We start from the raw sequence: 24,451 nt of genomic DNA on the forward strand, positions 1-24,451 counted from the left end.
AAATGAAGGGCAAATGTCACTACTGCCATAAGCCTGGACACTACATCAGTGAATGTAGAAAGCGGATTGCAAAAGAGAAAAGGAAAGAAGCAGGCAATGCAGTATAGCAGACTCTTCTGATGACAAAGCACAGCAATCAGCTAATGTAATCCAGGAAGAGTACGCTTTTTTGGTCACATGCACTAGTGACACACCAAGTGCTTCGGACACTGATATGTCTTGCATTGCATCTGACAGACAGAATGCATCATGGTATTTTGATAGTGGTGCTTCGAGCCACATCACTTCATGCAAAGATGTATTTCAGCACTTAGTTTATGCTTCAAAAGGCCGCACTGTATCATGTGCAGATCATACCACATATCCAGTAAAGGGAATTGGTAATGTCATACTTATTGCAGCCAATGGTGCCAATATATGTATGAAAAATGTATTGTATGTTCCAGGGATAAAGAAAAATTTGCTCTCCGTCTCAGCCATAAACGACCAAGGTTTAAAGGTTGAATTTGAAGACGGGAAGTGTTTGGTAAAAGACCCATCAAAGGGTTATGAAATAGTCACTTCTGGAACACGATACAAAGGCTTGTATAAGCTGGACAGCTATGACAAGCGCACTTATGATGCAAATACAGTGGCTGCCCACACTCCTGCTATGCATGATGCAGAGCTATGGCATGCTCGTTTTGGGCATGTAAATTTTCAGAGTTTGATGCTTTTGCGAAAGCATCATATGGTTGATAATATGCCGCCTCTTGAGTCTCCACCAAGACATGTATGTGAGGGGTGTATTTTGGGAAAGATGCAACGGAAACCATTCCCCAAAGATGGAGCTGTTAGAGCTGAAAGTAAATTACAGCTCATACATAGTGATGTATGTGGTCCAATGCGGACACCATCCATAGGGGGGCATCTTTACTTCGTCACATTCATTGATGACTACTCCAGGTTTGCTTGGGCTTACCCTTTGAAAGCGAAAGCATATGTGTTTACAAGCTTTCGACACTTTGTAGCAATGGCTGAAAATATGTGTGGATGTAAAGTCCAAACACTCCGCTCAGATAGAGGTGGAGAATACATGTCAAATGCATTCAAGGATTATATGCTTCAAAAGGGCATCAAACACCAATGTACTGTGCCTTATACACCGCAACAGAATGGTGTAGCTGAAAGGAAAAATAGATCTCTCATGGAGATGGCAAGATGCATGGTGAAAGCACAAAAGTTGCCTCACAAATTTTGGATGGAAGCTATAATGTGTGCAGCTCATGTGTTGAACAGGTGTCCAACAAAAGCTTTGAAAACCATAACACCATTTGAGGCTTGGTATAGCCGAAAGCCAACAGTGGATTATATGCGTACATTTGGGTGTTTGGCATATGCACATGTGCCAGAACAACTCCGAACAAAGCTAGATGATAAAGCAATTAAATGCATTTTTCTGGGCTACAGCAATGAAAGCAAAGGATACCGTCTTTATAATCCAACTACACGAAGGATTTTTGTCAGTAGAGATGTGGTATTTGCTGAAAATTCAGAACAGCCCATGTACAGCTTGTATAAAAGCAATGATACAGGCATACAGGACATGTTTGATGGACTTTTACCCATTGCAATTAGGGGAGATTCAGATCAGCCAGCCCCTACACAAGAAAATCCACATGTAGAACATGTGGACCAGCCAGCCATTCAGTCCCCTTCTGTAGAAGAAGTGGAAGATCTTGTCAGGGAAGAGCAAACAGCCATAGACACAGCCAAGTCAGTGCCAAGATGGTTGCTGAAAACTTTGCAAGAAAGCAAACTTGCAGCTCCACTCACAGGTAGAACAAGGACTAGTTCCAGCCATGCTTTGAATGTACATTGTGGGGAGTCTGCATTCGCAATGGGTGGTCTCTTTGATTCAGAAGAGCCTTCTTCTTATGAAGAAGCACATGAGAATGAGCATTGGTTGCAAGCTATGCAAGCTGAAATTTCTTCTATCATGAAGAATAATACATGGGATCTTGTGGAATTGCCTAAAGGCAAGCATGTAATTGGCACAAAGTGGGTGTACAAAGTCAAAAGAAAGTCTGATGGTACTATTGACAGGTACAAAGCAAGACTTGTGGCTAAAGGCTACTCCCAGAAAAAGCGAATAGATTATGAAGAGACTTTTGCTCCTACTTCGAGAATGACCACAATAAGATCTATGATTGCATTGGCTGCCCATAAAGGATGGAAAGTGCATCAATTGGATATCAAAACTGCATTCTTAAATGGGGATTTACAGGAGGAAGTATATGTAAATCAGTCCATTGGTTTTGTAGTTCCTGGTGAGGAACATAAAGTATGCAGGTTGCACAAAGCATTGTATGGGTTAAAACAAGCTCCAAGAGCTTGGTATGATAAGATACATGCTCATCTAACCAGCCAAGGTTATGAGAATAGTCCAGCTGAAAGCACATTGTATGTGAAGAAAACCGATGCCAATATTCTCATAGTCATCTTGTATGTAGATGACATGCTCATTACAGGTACAAGCAAAGCACAAATTTCAGATTTCAAAGCTGATTTGAAAGCTGAATTTGATATGTCAGATTTGGGGCCTTTACACTACTACCTCAGCATACAGTTTATGCATACAGATGATGGCATTGTTATGCAGCAAACTAAGTACATAAAAAGTTTGCTAAAAAGGTTTCACATGGATGAATGTAAGCCCATTTCTACTCCGGTAGAACCATGTATACGGCTTACTATGCATGATATTGGAGAGCCTTTTGAGGCCGGCATTTACAACCAGGCAGTGGGATGCCTCATTTACTTGTGTAACACGAGGCCAGACATATCTTTTGGGGTGTCTTTGTTGAGCAAATTCATGCACAGCCCAGGCACAAAGCATTGGCAAGCAGTCAAATGCATCTTTCGTTATCTTAAGGGTACCCTGGATCTTGGTTTGTTCTATCCCAGAGGGGCAGCTTGTAACTTTATGCATACAGTGATTCAGATTGGGCTGGTGATTATGATACCATGCAATCCACCAGTGGGAATTGTTTTTTTCTTGGCAGTTCATGCATATCTTGGTTGAGTAAAAAGCAACCCACTGTCGCTACATCTACTTGTGAGGCTGAGTACAGGGCAGTCTTTACAGCTACAGTAGATTGTGTATGGTTGAGGAGACTATTGGCTGATCTTCGTGAGTGTCAGCAGACACCCACCACCACTCTCACTGATAGCCAGAGTGCTATGGCCGTGGCACGAAATCCAGTATTTCATGTGTTGGGGTAAAGGCATTATGCCCACCCTTATAGTGTGTACAAGCCCATAAGTTATAGTACATAGTACACTTAGTACTTTTAATGTACTAAGTGCACTATGTGTACTAGTGCAATATACATGTGTGATAGGGGAGTCACACACTCATCTTGATGAGTTGACTTATCCCCACAACTCTCTCTCTCTCTCTCTCTCTCTCTCTCTCTCCCTTCTTCTCTCTGTGTGTATGTCTCCCACATGAAACCCTAATTAACTCTCCCATTCAACTGGTATCAGACCTTAGGTAGCTGTCTTAATCCTCTCCCTCTTGGCGCTGATTTCTCTACTGGTCGCACTGTCCATTCTGCCCAACTGGTCGCCTTGCCCAGTCCATGCAGCCCAGCTAAGGCTGACTAGGCTGCCTAGCACAGTTAACCTACAGCCAACCAGGCGCAGCCAGGCGCGTACAGCAGCAGCAGCAGCAGCAGAAGCGACACCAAGCGCACAACAGCGCACGGCAGGTGGACATCGTGGGAAAGCGTGTAGACGCCTGGCCACAAAGCATAAGGCTACTAGGCGGAGGCGGCGTTACGTGTCCCCGTGAAGGCGGAGTTTACATTTGCGCCCAAACCTCCATACGGTGGCGTGCGTGGCCGAGAAGCCTTCGTCGTTTGTCTCCGAAGTCACAACCCAATTCGTCGAAATCCTCCAGGGGGGCATCGGCGTGGTACCCGGATTCGAGTGGTGACCCATCAAAGCCTACCGCCCCTTCTCTCGCGTGGCCGCTGCCTGGTGGGGTTAGAGAGGCCGCCTACACGCCGCCCTGCAATACTGGATGCAGCCGTGGGACAGCGTCAACAGCAAACGTGAATACGAGGTGGAGAAAGACAACAACCTCCTGGCACGCCCGGTGGGACACAAACCCACAATCCCTTGAACTGTCATTCGCCTGTCATCCAATGCCCGACTACAAAGGTCTGCACGAACAGCAGCATCAGATTTTTGCAGCAGCACCTCATCAGAACAAATTCGACGCCTCCCCTTCTCCTGCAATCAGAAATTACGAGGTATTTGCTTCAATTTCTTTTGGGATTTGCAATTGAGCAGGTACAATCATCAATTGAGCAGGTACAGGTGCCAAATTGCTCAATTTTTGAGCAAAATTGGCAAAATTGGGTGACATTGGTCACAATCAGGATCAATTTGCAAGAAATTGGATGTCAAAATTTGGGGCTTTTGATGTAATTGTGCAATTAAGCATTCATACATGCTGTATGATGTGAGAAATCGCACATTCGGGCAAAATTGCAGTGCAAATCAAGGGGCTTTTGTGCCGATTGGATTGATTTGCATGCAGGCACTCGCATTTGATGCTTTGGGCAATGTGTTGATGCCTGTCAAGCACTCAATGTGCGAGTAAATCAAGGGGCTTTTACGTATTGGATGTATATGTGGCCAGGGGGAAGCATTGTGAAGACTCTGGATGCCTTCATGTGCGCTAATGTACCATGTATGATCAGAAATTGATCTTAAATCAAGGGGCTTTTCAAGATTTTATGCTTGTTGAGCTTGGCAAAGCAGCAGGCAAGACATTTATGCCTTGAATCCTCAGAAATCAGCTTGCAGTCAAGGGGCTTTTGCCCAATTTCTGTTCGGGACTGTTGTATGCAGTGATAGGAACTGTAAAAGTCTGATTTTCACTCATTTGGACAGCCAGAAGAGCATTTATTGCTACTGTACCTGCTGGTACAGATTTGGTACAGCTTTGTACAAGTTTTGGCATGGCTGCACATTGATTTGAGTGACCAAAAGGCTCAATTTCAGCTGCTGTACTTATCGGTACAGGTTTGGTACATCATTGGTGAGCACTTGGTACTGTTGTACAGTACTTTGGAAGGGCAACAGAGCACATTTAAGGTGCTGTCCTAAATCTGCAGCAACCAGATTTTGGTGATTTCATCACATACAGTGGGAGTAGAGTTGCATTTGTGCTTCCGCAGTGGGAGATAAACTTTGGGAGAACAACTGTGAGCACTTTGTGTGCTTTTGGTGCAGTGTTTGCACACTTGCAGGGAGTCAGGCATTGACAGGTTGCATATTGCTATGGCAACCACAGGTGAGAGCTCTTCATTGCTTCACATCAAGAAGCTTGAAGGCTCACATAACTATGATATTTGGCAAACCCAGTGCTATAATGTGTTGCTCCAGAAGAAGCAGCACAAGCCTATCAAAGAAAGGGGTGTAATGCCCGCTTCTCTTACTGCTGAAGAGTGGGAAGATATGGATGAGCTAGCAAGATCCACCATCATGTTGTCTGTGTCAGACACTTTACTTTTTCGTTGCGTACGTGCACATACGCAGGGAAATGCGCACCAAACTTGATCCTAAGTCTCACAAATGCATATTCCTAGGATATGGTGACAGAGGTGAAATGGGGTATAGACTTTGGGATCCCGTGAATAGAAAGATTATACGCAGCAATGATGTCATTTTTGATGAAACATGCATGTATAAGGAGCCTGCAAAGCAACAGGAGCCTGGCAGAGTCATCTTTGATGATGATGGACATCATGGACAACAACCAAGGGCTGTAAATCAGCCATTACAGCAGCAAAACCAGCCCTTAAATGGTGCTGAAAATGGTCCAAATGGACAGCCAGACATGGCAGAAGATATCCCTATGGATATACCACAGTTAGAGGAGATACAGGGCATGATTTTTCAGCCTTATGGCATGGAACAGGAGCCACCAATAGGTGATATGCAAGCTGGACAGCAACCTGCAAATGATGGTCATTGGGTACGGAGGTCCACAAGACCCTCCAGAGCCCCTGACAGGTTTTTTCCAGGGGTTGACTACTTGATGCTCATTGACTGTGGGGAGCCCTCATGTTATAAGGAGGCTTTACAGAGGGCAGACAAGGCTCTTTGGGAGCGTGCAATGAAGTCAGAGATGGATTCTCTGCACAAAAATGGAACATGGAAATTGGTGCATTTGCCTACAAGCAAGAAGGTTTTGCCATGCAAGTGGGTTTACACGCTCAAAGTTGCACCTGATGCAAAGCCAAGATACAAAGCCAGGTTAGTGGCTAAGGGCTTCAAGCAGGAATATGGTGTGGACTTTGATGAGATCTTCTCTCCAGTGGTCAAAATGACCACACTTAGAGCTGTATTAGCTTTGGTTGCTCGTGATGATCTGGATTTGATTCAGATGGATGTGAAGACTGCTTTTCTTCACGGTGATCTCCATGAGGAGATATATATGCAACAGCCAGAGGGTTATGCAGTGAATGGAAAGGAGAAGCTTGTATGCAAGCTGAAAAGAGTCTTTATGGGCTCAAACAGGCACCAAGGGAATGGTATCATAAATTTGATACATTCATGAAATCCCAGAATTTCAGGAGAAGTGACATAGATCACTGCTTATACACCAAGAAAGCTTTGGATGGCAGTCTATTGATCCTCTTTTTTTTTTTCCGAGAAAAGATCCTTTCATTAGTTATGTAAAAAACGCCCGTAGGGCTACAAAAGAGATCTCTCCTGCTCCTAACAGAGAGAAGAGCAGTGAATACATCATGGCAGCCCGGGAGACTCTCCCTAGGTGCTGCAAAATACAAGCATCAGTCTAAAGAACTGAGCGGCTAAATCATACAATGGGGGGAGGAAAGAGCCAAACAGGTGGCCTGTAGTGCCAACGGGGGGATCCCGTGTGTAGGGTGTAGAACGGGCCGCAGCGCCAAGTGGTATGAAAGGCCTGGCGCCGTAAGATCGCCTCATCCGAGTCTCCCCGGATGCGGTCGTACTGTCCTCGCAGGGTGTGGATCAACTCCTGCCAAATCCCCCGAACAGTCTCTGCTGGTGGCTCTAATCTCCCCTCAAAGGCCGTAAAGCACCGGGCCCTCTAGGTGAACCAGATGGTGAGGCTGCTGAGGAGCTCCCATCGTAAATCCCTCTCCTGTGTCCAGCTGGCGGACGAGAAATCCGGTGCCGGAACCAGGCGAGGCTGGCCCCTAATAAATCTGATGGCCTGACTGCCCTGCTCCATCTCATAGCCCATAGCAGGCCCTGACGAAGTCGACCAAGCAGCGGCACCCCACGTAAACATACCCTCTGGAGAGAGGGGGGCCAGAATACGCAGCATCCGCAGCCAAATCTGCTGTGCCTGAGGGCAGTCCCAAAGGCAATGTCTCTATGTCTCCATAGGGTGGCCGCATCGGACGCAGGCCGCCGGAAGACCGCTGTAAACAAGCCAAGTGCCAACTGCTGAGCCCCTGTGGGCGACCAGCCACTGAAAAGCCGAGATCCTGCGGGCCTGTCGACTAGCCCAGAGCCGAGCCCAGAAATCCTCCAGGAACTCCTGTGATAGTCCCTGCAATCGCCAATGCCCCGCTGCCGCTGGAGAAACCGTCCTCCTCGCCGTCAAAATATGCCGTCCCAGCCGAACAGTATACTGGAAAAAGGTGATCTCTGTGGCCTCAAGGGATGCATAAGGATCATGCCACTCGTACTCCCCGGGGTCCCACTGTAGCTGGGCCAAGGGGCGCGCTGCATATGCCCATATGCACCAATCCGGGAGCACGTCAGCAGGGTCGGGGTCAATATGCCACTTCCGAGAAGCGGCAGCCACTACCCGAATCCTCTGAAAGGTGCACTCTGCAACCAAAGGCGACTCCACCTCCACTCTCTGGAGTCTGCCCTCATCCTGAATCTCATAATAGAGGCATCTGCCATCCTCAGTGCTAGCTCTGACAGCAATCAGGATCTCCAACTGTGTAAAGGCTCCCATCCACCGTGGGGCCACTGGCTCGAGAGGTGTGAACCACTCCTCTATAAGTGCCTCCTGAATATCATCCCTCATAATCAACCCCCCTCTGAAGTGACTCAGCCTCTCCACCTGGGTCTCCTCTGGTAGACTGCAGAAAGCCTGCCAGTCTCCAAAACTACGAGCTGGGCCTGCCGCTAAAGGTCCCCAGGCTAGACGAGGCCGAGAACCCAGCATATGACCCTGCTCTGTACGAACCGCTGGGCTCCAGATGAGCGGCTGCCTGGCCCGCTCCTCAACACAAGGAGGAGGCCACTGAGAGAGCCCTGGTCTCAGCAGCTCCCAAGCTCTCAGGATACTCAAAGCAAATCTGTCCTCCCATCCTCTACTGAGGCCTGTCCTCCTCATCTCTATGAAGATCCAGCGAATCTCTGGTGCCCAAGTTACCCCTGCAGGAGGCGCCCGGGCCTGCAGTCGCTGCAAGAGGAGCTCTTTCCAAGGCTCAGCGCCTGGAAGCAACCCCCGAACAATAAGCTTCCCCAATAAGGCTCTACTCTGATCGACTGGATCTATAATGCCCAAACCGCCCTGAGCCAGCGGAAGTGTAATAACTGCCCATGCAACCTTTGCCCGAGCTGGCTGACCGTCCCGCCCAGACCACAGAAAGTTCCTGATCAGCCTCTGTACCTGGCTGATGCAAGAGCTCGAGAAAATCCAGCAAGACGTAATGTACCACATAGTCGCTAACAGCACCTGATTTGCCACCACCACCCTCCCAGCCAAGGATAGTCGAGCTGTACTCCAATACAATAGCTTCTTCCGAATGCTCAGAAGAAGCGGGGCAATCTGCTGCTCAGGTGACAAATCGAGGCCAATCTGGCATCCCAAATACCGCACTGCTGTGCCTGGAGGAATCCATCTAAAACCGGGGTCCGGGCTCCATGCCGGAGTGGGAGCACTACTGATCCAAAAGGCCACTGTCTTGCGCCAATTGATCAATGCTCCCGAAGCTGCACTAAAAACCTGGAGCGACTGCTCTGCCCGAATAAGATTGGCCTCTTGGCCATGCAAAAATAAGCCCGTGTCGTCTGCAAACTCAGCATCAAGCAAATCCTCCCCCCGGACTGGGAGCTGAAGTCCTCTCAAACCAACCTCCTCTGCCGTCAAATACATACTCATAGCCTCCGCAAAGAAGAGAAAAAGGAAAGGGGCGAGAGGACACCCCTGACGGACTGATCTGGTCAGCTCAAAACTCGGCCCCCGACCTCCTGCAATCAGCACCTGGCTGCGAGCTGTGGAATACAAAGCTGCCACCCCTCTGATCCATCCTGGCTCAAAGCCCAGGCGTAGCATAGTGCCCTCTAAGAATCCCCAATCAACTCTATCGTATGCCTTCTCAAAATCGAGAAGCATCACGACCAAGTCCTCCCCAAGAAACCTAGCTCGGGCCGTCGCCTCCCAGAAAGTAAAGATGTTGTCAAGGATACTGCGCTCCTTGACAAATCCTGTCTGAGTAGCATGAATCAACTCCCCCAGGAAGGGCTGGATCCTCAAACTCAAGGCCTTTGCTAAGACCTTGTAGACAGTATTGAGGATCGTAATAGGCCTCCAATGCCGAATGTCATCCGATACTCCCTCCCCCTTGGGGATAAGATAGATCAAGCCCTCTGAGAAGCTCTGCGGCATCGCCCCAGTGTCCAAAACATGCTGAAAGCCCCTGCGGAGGCCTGGCCCCAAAAGGTTCCAATAGCGCATAAAAAAGGCCGGCGTCAGTCCGTCCTCCCCTGGGCAACTATGTCGCGGCAGGACCCTCAAGGCCTCGGCAAGCTCAATCTCTGACAGAGACGCACCTAGAACTGTGCGCATATGGTCTATGACCCTCCTCTGCACATGGGCCCAGGCCCCACACAGTCTGTCTGCATACATCTCGATCCTCAGTGGCTGGCTCCGCTGAAAGCAAGTCACTATAAAAAGCAGTGGCAATGGCTCTGATCTCCCCGAGCTCAGTAGCTATCGATCCATCCGGTCTACCAAGCTGGCGAACCCCTGCTCGCGCATGACGGGGTCCAGTGATCTCAAAAAACTCCCCAGTCACTCTATCACCAAGCTGCGTCCACTGAGAGGCCTGACGACGATAGTAAAACTCATGTCTCTGCTCCTCTACCTCTCTAACCTCCTGGCGTGCCTGGCTCAGCTGGGACACCACCCACTCACATGCAGGCTGCTGCTCCTGAAGGCGCTGTAGCGAAGCAAGGCTGCGTCTCAGCCGTTGCTCCCGCTCGCGAATCTCTCCCAGTCGTGTCAAAGCTGCAGCGTGTAGAAAAGAGCTAAGATCAATGAGTCCCTGGGCACACTGGCCCTGGTCAGAGCACTGACTATCATGCCAGATCCTCTCAATGTCCTCAGCGAGACTGGGATCTCCAAGTACCCTCTCTGGGATCCTCAACTGCAAGCTGGGCTCCCGTGTCCCCTCCTCCAATGTCAATATAACTGGCGCATGATCTGAAAATGAGGTGCCAGCAAGAATGCCGACGGAGCCCCCTCGCTCCCCTAACCAATCGCCCACATAAAAGCGATCAATCCGAGATAGATTAGTCCCTCCCTGCCGGCGATCCGACCGAGAGAAACTAAGACTGTCCTGAGACCGGGAGAAAGCCCCATGCTGCCATGCATCAGTGATCCTCAGTGACATGCAAAACCGGTCCCAAGCTGCAAGCTCCGTGCCGTGCACTGTAACATGACTGCCTCCCACCCTATCTGCCGGGTCCTCAAGCATGTTGAAGTCTCCCCCAACACACCAATGTGCGGCCTCTGGCAATGCATCTGTAACCTGAGTCCAAAACTCTGCTCTGGCACTAGCATGATTGGGCGCATAGATGTTGAGCACACCCAATAGCTCATCATGCATCCTCAGAATGACATACTGTGCTCTACCAGGCACAATGATCCCTCGATCCACAATGGCCTGCCACCATACATCTGCAATAACCATGCATACTCCTCCCTGTCCACCCAAAGGACCAAACCCTGCAGACCAAAAAGTGTCCCATCTACCAGGCATCACCGAACCATATCTCCGGATCCTGCTCTCACCCAAGTGGTGCTCCTGCATCATCAAAATGTCAATGCTACCACCAACCAGGCATCTCTGAAGCTCCTGCCTCAAGCAACCTCGATAGCGTATAAAGTGTGCTCCGCCAAGGCCCTGTACATTCCATGAGATGATCCTCATGGATGCCCTGCTGAGGTGGATGCTGTCTCAGCCGTACGGCGGGCCTTCGCAAGCGGCTTGGATGGAGAATAGTCCCCATCCGAACGGCTGCGAATCTGCCCACCCGGTGTACTGCAAGAATCCCGGATCAGGCGCCAGTGGCTGTGGCCCATGGCGACCGCCTCCTGCTCTGACAGAGAAACCTCGTGTATACTCACATATCCAGGGTGGCAGTCTATTGATCCTCATCTTGTATGTTGATGATATGTTGATTGCCGGGAAATCTCGTAAAGAGATGGATGCCTTGAAGAAGAGGCTGCATCAAACCTTTGATATGAAGGATTTGGGTGATGGAAATCACATTTTGGGTATGCGGATACTTCGGGACAGAAATCAGCATGTGTTGTATTTGTCTCAGAAGGAATACATTGGCAAAGTTTTGCAGAGGTTCAATATGGACGGGGGGAAGAAGACTAGTACTCCTTTGCCTCCATATGTGAAACTCAGTGCTATGGACAGCCCACAGTCAGATAGTGACAGGGCTGATATGGCCAAGATTCCGTATGCTTCAGCTTGTGGCAGTCTCATGTATGCCATGGTTGCTACCAGGCCGGACATTGCATTTGCAGTGGGAGTGGTTTCTAGATACATGGCCAACCCTAGCAAGAAGCATTGGGAAGCAATGAAAGGTGTCATGAGATACCTGAAGGACACACAGGATATGTGCATATGCTTTGGCAAACAGGATGCATTAGTGCATGGTTACACGGATTCGGATTATGCCGGTCATCCAGATAACCGGAAGTCTACTACCGGTTATGTGTTTACATTCACAGGAGGTGCTGTGTCATGGATATCCAGGATGCAGAAGTGCACTATCTCATCTACTACAGAGGCCGAGTATATTGCAGCCCCCACAGAGGCTTGCAAGGAGGCATTATGGCTATCTCGGTTAGTGGTTGATTTGGGCTATACAGGTGATATTCCATTGTTGCATTGTGACAGTCAGAGTGCCATCCAGTTGGCAAAGAACCCTGTCTTTCATGCAAAGACGAAGCATGTGGATGTGAAGTATCACTTCATCAGAGAGGTGATAGAGAACAAGCAAATTCAGCTTGTTAAGATTCATACGGATGACAACCCGGCTGATCTGTTGACAAAAAGTTTGCCTCCGGAGCGGATTGCTCATTGCAGACACTTGATGGGCATTGGATGAGGCCAGTTTCAGCCTTGATATGGCCTTGTATATTATCGTGTACATGCTGATTTTTCTTTTCCTTCATTTAAGGGCACTTTGCCTTTAAGTGGGAGGTTGTTGGGGTAAAGGCATTATGCCCACCCTTATAGTGTGTACAAGCCCATAAGTTATAGTACATAGTACACTTAGTACTTTTAATGTACTAAGTGCACTATGTGTACTAGTGCAATATACATGTGTGATAGGGGAGTCACACACTCATCTTGATGAGTTGACTTATCCCCACAACTCTCTCTCTCTCTCTCTCTCCCTTCTTCTCTGTGTGTGTGTGTCTCCCACATGAAACCCTAATTAACTCTCCCATTCATCATGCACGTACCAAGCACATAGAGATTCATTATCACTATGTCAGAGAGAGGCTACATGCAAGGGAGATCAGTTTATCTTATTGCCCTACACAGGATAATGTTGCAGATCTATTCACAAAGGCTTTACCTCGAGAAAAGTTTGAAGCTTTCCGCAAAGCTTTGGGCTTACTCTCATACAGAGAGTGATCTGCTACCTTGTACAGGTTCACACTTCCACTACAGGGGGGATTTGTAGGCATATGCTCACTTATGGTAGTGCTATGTGTGAACAGGGCTTAACCAAGGGCACTTTTTCCCATGTGGTTTTTCCCCTTGGACATCAAGTGTGAAAGGACACTAACATATAATATTTTGTACTTCTATATTATATGGATGTGGCACACATGCAAGGGTTGACTTGCATTTTGTGGATACCACACTTTTGGCTCTCTCTCTCTCTCACATTTCTGTGTGTGAGTTTCTCTACCCTGCACCTAACCCTAATGTGCAGGTTTGTGTGTGTGAGTGTGTGAGTCCAACACCCAACGGTGATCATTCTGCCTCCTCAACACATGGGACGGGGCAGCCGAGGGAGGAGGGGGGGAGGGGTGTTGGACATCATCGACCCCTCTATTCAGAGCTGCACCCTTTTGGGGAAGTTAATAGTTCATGGACTTCTTCTGGGTGGCGAGCTCTACCGCCCGCACCCCGATGTACGAGATGGATTTTCATGAAGATTCGGGGTCGTGGCTATAGCCCTGTTTGTAGCCAAACTCCTGGTGCACGCTTGGGATCACCTCAGGGCGGCCCTTCAGTAGTCCTGTCACGATTCTGACTTAATTACTCTTAATCATTGAAAGGACACCAGTGAAGGGTCACACCTTGTCACATGGGTCATCATCAAAGGACACATCTCTTCAAAGGGACACATCTATTGATTAATGGACACACCTCTACATCCAAAAGACATAACTATTCATTCAAGAGTCACACCCTTTCCAAGAGTCACACCCTTTCCTCAGGGCACCACAGGTACCAGAAGCCACCAATCCTCAACTCAGAACACCAAAAACTGCAAGAGCCACCTGTAGGGAAGAAAACGCAGCAAGATAGATGCTGCAGCCCTGAAAAGGAGCAGCCAGCAGGTGAAGAAGGGAATCTGAGAGATCAAACCAGCGAGGGAAGACCTGAATCTGCAGTGGAGGGGCGCTAGAAGAAGCCAGCTGACCAGCAGCAGAATTAAGAAGAAAACGCAGATGTTAAGGTGCTGAAAACTGAGGCAGATCTGGGGCAGAAAGTTAACGCTGACTGGGGCAGCAGATTAACTCTGAACTGGGAGCGATGATACCATGAATGAGTGCACAGAGCGGAAGCAAACAAGCACTAGATGTAACGCGCGGAAGCTTTGGGTAGTCTTCTTTCAGCCCTAAACACTCTTGGAAACCTTCTGATGCAAAAACGCACCATCTGATGCAAAAACGCAGGTAGAGAGAGAGTAGAGAGAGAGAGTGAGAAGTGCTGGAAATTCAGTATATACTATGGTACAAAAAGGTACATCTCCTTGCAGCCATGGGCTGCCTTCATAAAAAGGTAATAAACCCTAAAATCTGTCCCCTATGGGACCTCTAATGATCCAATCCCCTAGTGGGAGAGAATGACTAAAACAAAGAGCAAGGGAGGCTATTTATAGCCCCTTGGACAGAATGGGGAACTGGCCGACTGCTGGTCGGCCAGTTAATAAATCATTAATATCCAATAAATGCAGCCAGACTGGATCTCTTGATGCGCCTGCTGCCAGCACCTTCTGCCCTGCAGCCGACAGCCTTTTGGTACTGCTGATGTCAGCCTCCATGCAGCCGACAGCCCTTCTGATCCATCTTTGCTCCAAGTCCTGCTCCATGTCCATCTTCTACTGGTTCATAGTCTTTATCTGCTTGCCCCTTCTGGATTTAGTCTTGAGAAGGTCCATGGCATTGCTGATGCACATGACACTAGAGTGTGCTGAAAGAGAGTGCAAGAGAGAGAGAGAGAGAGAGAGAGAGAGAGAGAGATGAAGCAACTATGCTGAATATACTGAAGTGATACAGTCCCAAGCAAGAGACATGAACAGTCTCATAAGTGAGGGAGAAAAAGGAAGACTAGACTATGAGAAAAGTGGGAGGCCATATTTATAGGTAAGAGGGGCTGGCCGACTGGTCATGTGAACCTGGCCAACTGGACATGGGTCTGCTGGCCAACTGGGAAAAAGGTACCCGACCTGGGAAAAATCCCAGAAAAATGTACAAAAATAGGGTGGCCAGCCCACAACCAAGGGCCATGAAAAGGGACCAAAAAGGGGACCCCAATGATGAGCAGAATCTGGGGATGAATGTGCTAACAGTCATATGTGCCATGTATAACTTAAGCATAAAGTAATATCCCGTGATGACTTTGAAGGTGGGCGTGGTGGTATAGGAAGCCAACGTTTGGGGTTGAGAGCTATACTAGAAGTTGGGTCAGCCGAGCTATGGCTGGTAGGTGAGCTTGCCAGCTCCTTGAATACGGGTCAGGCATGATCTCTCACGAAAGCATAGAAACAAATGCCTCTCAAACACTTAGCAGACCCCATGTATTAAAAACCATCCAATTCCTGGAACACAAAGTTACACTACGCTCCAAAAGCAGCGAGTTGAATCCAGAATCAAGGGGGCATACCTGAGTCCTTGAAGTATTCTGGAACGAGTACCTAACTGATCGAAAGTCTGCTCGTTTGGTTACATCAAGCTTACTAGGCCACCTGAAATTCACAAATATATTTTGTAAAAAACAATACCACATGTTGGCATTAAGATACATGGTACTGTAATGTACTTGAAGAAGTCACACCGAGACGACGAAGCTAATGACAAAAGCGTTTCTCTGCTCGAGTCTCAGAGATGAGCATGCTCATCTCTGACCCCGGCTCGAAAAACAAAAACAAAAAGAAGTCACACGTGCTTACTCTGCCGGCTCATGAAACACATCACACTGGCATACACCTGAATCTTGCTGATAAGCCAGCACTTCACAGTACTGGTAGCCACTTTTACACAATAACCCTCGCCAATAATGCTGCTTAGAGTTGTTTGGTCCATCACTTTTGATCAAGTCTGACTGACGCTCTGCAGAGAGCGGAGGTGGAGGAGGGGGAGGAGAAGGTGGAAGTGGAGGAGCAGGTGGCAAGTGAAACGGTGGGGGTGGAGGCGGCGAGAGGGGTGGTGGAGGTGGAGTTTCCAGGGGAGGCGGAGGCGGTGGAGGAGATATTGGAGGTAATGGAGGATAAGGAGGAAGGTTGACTTGCTCAAAAGAATGGGTGACACCACTAGAAAACCTGGGAAGTATGGGCGTGACAGGAGACTGCAAGATCGGACCCGTATTACAAAGCCCTGGTAGAGAGAGGTTCATCACAGAAGAAACAGCTGGATCCATAGGAGAAGACGATATCAAGCCTTGGGCCGTCCACGAGCCTGTTGAGGAAAGCCTATCTAGATGTATCCGTGGGGGATTCTTGGGCATGGACAATGAAGTTAGCAAAGGAGGTTGAGGTACACCAGAGCCAATACTTCCCCCAAGAGAAGAACGGTGGTCGAATGTCCTTGAGCTAACAAGCCATGCATGACTTCCCTGCGAGATGCCTGAGCTGTCCATAGAGCTAGAGCCTGCATACCCTACACTAGCTCTAAAGCTACCGGTGGAAGTGTACCTCCCCAGTATTGACTCCGTCTTCAAACCGTCATCCTTCATCTCTGTGAAGTTTTCATAATGGCTAGCACCAGGCCTATCAAATCTGAATTTGCTGTCATCTGTGACACCTCCAAATTGAGCTTGTCCCCATCCAGTTTGAAGAGTGCTCTTCCCATGCAAGAGACTCAGCTTCGCATCATCATGGTCAACCAAACCAGAAGAACGTAACCCTCTATCCTGATCTTGGTCCTTCTCCCAAAGTGATCTAAGATTCTCACTAAGGGGTGTAACAACTGTGTGAGGATAATCACTTTGCTGAAGAGAGAATGAAGAGTTGCTGCAAACAGTATAACACATAGATTAATAAACCAGATCAGTGAACCCAAACTTGATAATGAGTCTTTAAGGCATCATAAACACTGATCAGTGATAAGAAAGACTAAGAAACCAGTACTAATTAATTTCAGTCTTATGAGAATCACAGAGGATACCTATACTCTATTTGCGTTCCAGGATCGAGATAGCCAGCACAGTTTTGAAGGGCACTGGCAGCAGCTTCTACACAATCAAACTCCACAAACCTACATGAGCCACGACTACTACGAACACTGCTCATTTTGGTCACAACACCAACTCCTTTGCAAGCCAGATTGAAGATCGTTCTCAACTCCGTGTCACTGGGAAGTGTCTGCACAGTATGGTCTGGAAAGCCCACCCAAAGAGAGTTTGTGGGCAGCCTTCCAAAATCTCTCCCACTTCTTGGAAGTGGACCCCTTGTCCGGAAGCTCATGGGAGTACTTGTCCTGGGACTGTGAGAGCTTCTTCCAGAGCTGTTACCTACTGAGGTTGCTAACTGTGACCTTGGATTAAGCCAGCTGCTTGAACTGTTTACTGAGTAGAAATCTGCAGAGCCTGGAGAGCCAACTGAAGAAGCTGTTGCCCCACTTTTCTGGGTATTTCTATATTCCACCTGGACGTACTGACTCCCAAACCGGGCACCATTCAGTTTAACTTTGGCAAAAGCGGCCGCCTCCGGAGATCGGAAATCGATAATACAGCAACCACTTTGGCGAAAAAACTTCCATCCAGTCAGTTCTCCAAACTCTAGGAATGCGGAGATCAGCTCTTGCTCAGAAACTAACTGATCAACATGGCCTACCCAGAGATGCCGAGTGATACTGGCCGCTTCACTCAGAAAAGCGCTTGGAAAAGAGCTTTTCTCGGAGTATTTTGTCTGTGTAGATAAAAATCCATTCTCTCTACGACGCTGCCTAACATGCAGCATTGCGGCTGCAGCTTCTTCAGGTGCATCAAATTCTAACAGTAAAGCCCCAGCACTCACTAGAACACAAACAGAACGAGGCCCCTTCAAGCATGCACATGCAATGTCCTTAAGAATCTCGTCTTTGGAACTAAGGCTAAACACGCCTCCAATGTACATATGACAGCTGCCACCCACGGCCACTCCACCAATCGTTCCTCTGCTCCCAAGCCCTACATCCAGAAACTTTATTTTCAGTGGCATGAGCCATGGCATAGCACCCTGTAAAACCTCACGGGCTTTCACTGCATCATTCAAACTCTTGTACTCGACCAACCCAAAGTCCTGTCCAGGGAAAAGAGACAATGACTCAAGGGGACCAAATTTCTCGAACTCGTATCTTAAAAGGCTTTCAGTGACACCATGACCCAAGGAGCCGACCCAGAGCTGTTTTGATGCTGCAAACACTTCTAGAGCTGCAGGATCACCGTCTGAATACCACGTCACCTGACGTTGGCCCAGAGAAGTATCCTGCGCTCTGGGAGTTGAGAAACCTCTAGGTGATTTGAGATAACCTGGCAGAGAACCACTCAAATCACTCTGATATTCAGCTAAAGATAGAGGCCGGACATCAATCTTTGCATCATCTTCATAATGGGCACCTCGGCCGTAATCCTCCATGTCTGGATTCCTACATGTACTCTTGAATGCAGCATATGATGTGGGTGACTCTTTTGATGATGAGTGGTTTAGAGATCTTGGCAATCCATGCTCAGCACCATGACCCCAAATATCACTATCAGAAGCATACTTGGGCAGCCTGACCAATCCATGATTAACATCCTGACCCCATCCGTCCTTGCCAGAGACCATGCCGGCACCAGTTTCTGGCAGAAGGTTTTTTGTAGGCTTCTCCATAGCATCCCAAGAGTCAACCGCATCTTCCAAAGTGACAGATTTTTGGGACTCTGCAAATGAAGCACCAGTGTCCTCATTGCATTTTAAAGGAGAGTGGACACCTTCACTACCAGGCTCAGAGGCCACCTCAGAATGTGAAACGCTTTTTGCAGCCGAAGGTAAATCTTCCTCATTTTCTACAGTTTGAGGCTCCTCTTGGGCGCTTGGTTCTTCAAACACACTATCAATTCCTGGAGTTTCTGGCTCTTCTTCGTAAGACGGATCCAAATCAGAATCTTTATAAGTACTGGATGATTGTAGAAGTACAGTGAGCAGTGGAAGACACTCTGCAAGAGCTTCAGCACCAGCTGAGTTGCAAAACTTACGGAAAGTTGAGACAAGCCATCTCTCCAAAGCAGGCTTGGAGTACACCACCTGCATAGTGACATCAAACAGATTAGAAAGCTTCAAGCTTTTGGCATTCAACTTGCAATTCTATTCACTCGGCATTTCTATCTCCCTTCAAGCCATGTCACCCTGACCGCATGAAGAGTCAGCACTTTTGAAGGACCTTGCTGTGGTACACATTCAACGTTCCCTTGAGCAGACATCTTCAAGCTATGGGTTCACTACAAATGGAGATATTCGGGTCTTCCCTTGAAATTAGAACTGAGCAGACATGATATCTCTAGACATTAGAGTGCTAGGCCTTCCTCTACTTTCCCCACCCCCCAAAAAAAACATGCTATCCTAGAGCTAGACACTCCCAAAAGAAAGATTTCATGAGCCTACATCCTTCACGACACCAAGAATGCAAGTGTTAAGCTTGTTTTAGTCTTGACTGCATTTAAGGGCATAATCTGTTTCATAACCTGCATTTACCGGGTTCCTCTAAGGATGGATAGAGAATTGGAATTTGGGAGTCTAGTGAGCTAGGCCAATGGATGAGATGACCAATTTGAGGAGAAAGTCGTAAGGGATAGGTCCTAAGGCAATTTGTGCATTGAACCCCTTTAGCTTTATAGCCTTCACCTTGAGTCACAAATTAATGCCTAGAACCTAGCTTTCTCCTTGAATGACCACCTCATCCACTAGCCTAGCCCTCTAGACTCCCAATTACATACCCATCCTTTTAAGGACCAGGGGAATCCCCCAAATACATGTGACGTATGTAATCGAAATTTTACTACTGGAGATATACCTGCATCATCAAACTGTCAGTGGTGTTCTTCTGATCTTCTTTTGGAGACATTGTCAGAGGACTCTCACTACCTTTCGCTGAATTTCCTTTGTTATCACAGCTTCTACTTGAACCTTCCGGAGCCTCATCAACTGCCCACAAACAAGCATCCTTGGGGTTTTGTACCTCATAATTTTGTCCACCATCCATGATCTGCCTCAAAAAATGATGCCCTTCCTTTCGCTGAGTCTCGTTATCGGCGCCCAAAAGCTTGAAACATGCAGCAAAGACACTCCTAGGATGTGTATGAAACAGTCTCACAAGGTTGATCGACACTAAAGACTGCAGCTTCTCCCGCATAGACGTTGCAGCCTCCAAGCAAGCAGAAACCTTTTTATCATATTCCGTCACAGCAAAACTTTGTAGACAGTGTCCTGACAAGCGGCAAAGCATGTAAAAAGCTATATTGTGGCACACTTCAATAGACATGTCTGAAATCTCTGGAACTTCGGACGCTGAGGTCACTGCTGCAGATGAGAGCTCTACCATCCCTGATAGGCATGCCTCAGCAGTCTTGAATGCAACACCATCAAAATCTTCAGCTTGCAGCACCACACCTTCACTCCACTCCAGTATTTGTATCAGAACATTGGATGCGAGGTCAATAGCATTCGGACAAAACACTGCATAACGTGGGATAAGCTCCGCAGCAATCCGTTGGACACTGGAACAGCCTGCAGGTGAGCAAAGACCAACCAGTCCATGTAATCAGCATTATCCCATATAAGAATTATATCATTTGCTGAGCTTTGATGTGATGTAGACACTCAATAGGGTTTGCATGACAATGGTATGATCTAGTGATATGCTATGCCACGCAGAAGGTTCTCCTTGTGAGAAAGGTTTGGCCATGTAACTTTCCATGCACTTGTAAGTCGTCAAGTGTTGGATACGCACACACAATGTGGTATGCCCATAACTAGGTTATATATAGCTTAGACCAGCAAAAAATCACTTGTTGAGCGAAACAATTTTTGCATTGTACACAATAAGAGAGAGAAGACAATTCTTGCAGTTCTTAGTCTCTTTTCTTGGTTATTTGAACGACCCCTCTTACTAGGGGTATTTGTGCACTTGCCACCCATCAAGATCCTCTGGCATAGTTTGAAGAGCAACATTTCCATAAACACGCATCCATCCACCCAGCACAAACATGATTCCAAATGAGAAGAGCCTAAGAAATCTTTCATAGGGCTACGAAATTTCTTTGATAAAGGAAAAATGCTTCGATAAGGACCAAACAAGCTACCTGCAGAGAGGTTCAGGATGGAGCAATAGGACTCCTCAAGGTCAGAGGCGGGGACGGGTCCGGAGCTACGCTTGCGGTCGAGGCAGAACTTGAGGCGGCGGTACATCTTGTAGAAGGCGCCAATCTCGTCCCTATTGAGCTTCTTCCGGAGCTTCTGCTCTTCGGATAGGACGCCCAACCGCGCTCCGTCGAGCAGCACCTTGGCCGCGGCCGTATCTCCGTCATAATACTTGCGTTTCTTAAGAGGCGGCTCGATCGCCATAGCTGCTTCTCCGACTGCTTCAGAGTGTTATGTAAGTACACACGCTGCGAACAGGCTAAGTCCGACTGTTTACCTAGAGTCGTCCGTCGAGATGTGAAACTTCTTTATCTTCCACATGTATGCTTATTGTGTCCAATGTACATAATGGGTTACTATTCACTGCTGATAGGTATTGGAGATAATTATTCAAGAAATATTTATTCACTGATAGGCTTATTGGAGATAATTATTCAAGAGACATATTTCGGGCTACACGAATTCATATTAATTAGCACCCGTAACGGGCTCTAATTAATATGTTGTTACCCTAAGGGTTAAAACCTTAGGGCCTTAACGTTAAAGCAAAATGAAACGCAACTGAAAAAAAAAAACTAAAACAGAACGCAACGTAATGCAACGCAGGAGGAATTTTTCCGTTCAGATCACTCTCTCTATTTCTCTTTTTCTCTCTGGCGCTCGAGGCCACAGTCTCAAATGCCAATGGCACAGTGCTGCCTTTTATTAGCACTTTGAGGCGGTTAGGAAGAATTTGGAGATGTCTTCCAAATTCTTTTTTTTTTTTTCAAGCCCCACACAATCTCATTTTTCCCTTTTTTCCAAACATAAGGTTTACATTACAATGTAAGGTTTACATTGTATGGTTCTGCTCTCGAATTAATTAATTAATGTAAATCGAAATTTAGGGACCATATTGGGTCCCAAATTATTTTTTTGCATAGTTTGGATTAATTAGTTTGGAAGGATTAATTAGTTTGGAAGTTTTTTGAACCTTAGTGTAGGTGAATAATGCAACAGTTGACACCTTAGAAACATTTTGACGTGTGGCAGTGGCAAGGAACTATCGCAAAGTTTGTAGAGGAGTCATGAAATTTCATGTACGTGTGGGTTGGGCGGTGCTTAGTCCTGGCAGCATGGAGGCCTGCACGGACACACGTCGTCTTGCAAACGGAGACACACTTTAGGCGTGAGAGGATGGGAGGAGTGAAATAGAGGGAGCTACAAATACTTTAAGCATGTGGGGGAGGGGGGCGGCGTTTGCTGAGTGGGGCGGCGTTTGCTGAGTGTTTGCTACGGAGGAGGGGGCTACCTGTTACTCTAAGTGTTTGTGGCAAATATGAATATGTTCGGAGCTACAAATAAAGAAAAATCCTTAAACAACACTAAGGTATTCATTAATTAACCAAGCCCGGTAGGGCTTGGTTAATTAATGAATATGTACATAGTGGATTATTATTCAAGTGAATGTCCATGGTGGGTTCATTATATACATTATTCAATAAACTATGTTTGCCAAAGGTCTTGAACTAACGACCCCCCACCCGCTCCTTTCCCTTTACACCTTAGCTTTGATCACCCGCTCCACATCCCCCCATTTAAGAGTAGTGTTGGTAGATTCTACGAAAAATAAGTAGTGCTCCTCTATGTCTATCTACCCATTGGTGCATAGCCTGCATGTCTATTTCCTTGTGCAGTATGCCATCCACTCTCCTCGGCTTAATCGAGCGATGATGTGATAATACTTTCAACCAATGGGAAATCCTTGTGGCATGAGACATAAATTTATGAAGATATCTAGGTTTCTCAACAAAACTAACTTTTGTAAATGTCAGTAAATGCTCTATGCTTTATAGGGATGAGATAGTCTGGTCCAATCCATGTGCATTCAGATCAAATCTAGGAGGATGGTTTGGTTAATATCTTGCCATGAGAGATCCAAAAGGGGGGATGCTAGAACATAGCCGAAGGGAGGATGGTAAATACACATTATAAAGATCTTAAATATACACAATATAAAGATCATGGAGGTCTTAAGCTAAATATTTGGTCAAATATAAAAGGCATTCAAAAGCTATAATCATCAAATAACCTAGACGTGTGCATTATCCTCTTAGCCTTTACTTGTGCACCGCATTATCCTCTTAGCCTTTACTTGTGCATTATCCTCCTTTCACTTCTAATAACCTCTTTCCTTGTTAATATTAGGCCTTTTAAATCATACATTTTAGATAAGTGTTAGGCCTTTCCTTGTGGATATTAGGCCTTTTAAATCAAGCATTTTAAATAAACCTATCTAGCCTATAACCCACAATCATCCACATGCTCTTATGGAGGCATTGTTACACCTATGGCATCACTGATGAAGATTTAGTCATTGTGGCAAGTTGATGTAGCAAAGTTTACTAACCTCATTAACCAAAATGTGCATCTAGGAATCACATGAAACACACCATAATCATACATTGCAGTGGGGGCTATTGGAGTTGATTACCAACAGGCTAAAAAGTAGATGCATATAGACATGTGAAAGAAGGTCACCCCCTAGTAAGGTTAGTCATCCTCTAGCAGTGCATGGATAATGATCTATAAATAACACATCTTTTAAGACAACCTTTCAATAGAATGAGTAAGTTGTAAACTAAGTTGCAAATTTAGGCGATAAATTCATAGCCATGTTATGAATAATGAGTAGTTTCTTTTGGAGCTTGCATCTTATACAAATATTTTTTTTGGAGAAAAGCTTTTATGACATATTTCATAATAAAACTACTGCAAGAGATGATCCAAAAGTGCCTTGTTTAGTAATGCTTTCGAAGAGGCTCTAATAATTCTCTCTCTGTTATGGGCTACCGCACCTCCCAAGAGAGAACTCTACCCATTCACAATTGGAAGAAGCGATAGACAACTATCATTGGGTACTTACCAATGCTTCGAGCTCACGTCCCTTGAGGCTCCCCAAGCTCGCTTTTGGAAGCTCCACTCCTCCTATATCCACCTCCACGTTGTCACTACGGAACCATTCTCACCATAATGCAAGGCAATCTACCTCTCACTCTCCCACACACATGCATAAAAGAGGAACATGCACTAGAGTACACTCTCTCACTCACTCTCTCACAAGACAAAGCAATAGCTCTCATAGCACAAAGGGGGATTGTGTTCTTTCATTAGAAATTGCCTTTTATACATCTGACCCTTATTCACACTTGGGCGCCCAAAACTTCCTAACTAAGGCCTTGGGTGGCCAATATCTCAAAATGTACATCTTTTATAGTGTCTTTACATAACACTTATTAATGTCCTCAATTGGAGG

At 46.8% G+C, this 24,451-nt stretch overlaps 1 protein-coding gene across 2 annotated transcripts in view; it reads right to left on the minus strand.

The window, feature by feature from the left end:
- Nucleotides 1–21,516, minus strand: part of LOC147633735 (uncharacterized) — a 49,735-nt gene extending 28,219 nt beyond the window's left edge. The window contains exons 1-5 of one of the 2 annotated variants that reach the window (XM_086804764.1): nucleotides 21,099–21,516; nucleotides 19,811–20,523; nucleotides 16,943–19,044; nucleotides 15,730–16,788; nucleotides 15,444–15,525 (exon numbers count right to left, since the gene is read on the minus strand). In XM_086804764.1, the coding sequence (XP_086660890.1) occupies nucleotides 15,444–15,525; nucleotides 15,730–16,788; nucleotides 16,943–19,044; nucleotides 19,811–20,523; nucleotides 21,099–21,360 (4,218 nt within the window). In that variant the 5' untranslated portion in view covers nucleotides 21,361–21,516. Of the gene's footprint in view, nucleotides 1–15,443; nucleotides 15,526–15,729; nucleotides 16,789–16,942; nucleotides 19,045–19,810; nucleotides 20,944–21,098 lie in introns of both variants that reach the window. The other variant, XM_086804765.1, reaches the window with a different exon arrangement.
- Between the last annotated feature and the right edge of the window lie 2,935 nt (nucleotides 21,517–24,451).

Source organism: Cibotium barometz, chromosome 11 (assembly GCF_041138505.1).
Source record: "Cibotium barometz isolate CiBa-2024 chromosome 11, ASM4113850v1, whole genome shotgun sequence".
In the NCBI taxonomy this organism is placed as follows: domain Eukaryota; kingdom Viridiplantae; phylum Streptophyta; class Polypodiopsida; order Cyatheales; family Cibotiaceae; genus Cibotium; species Cibotium barometz.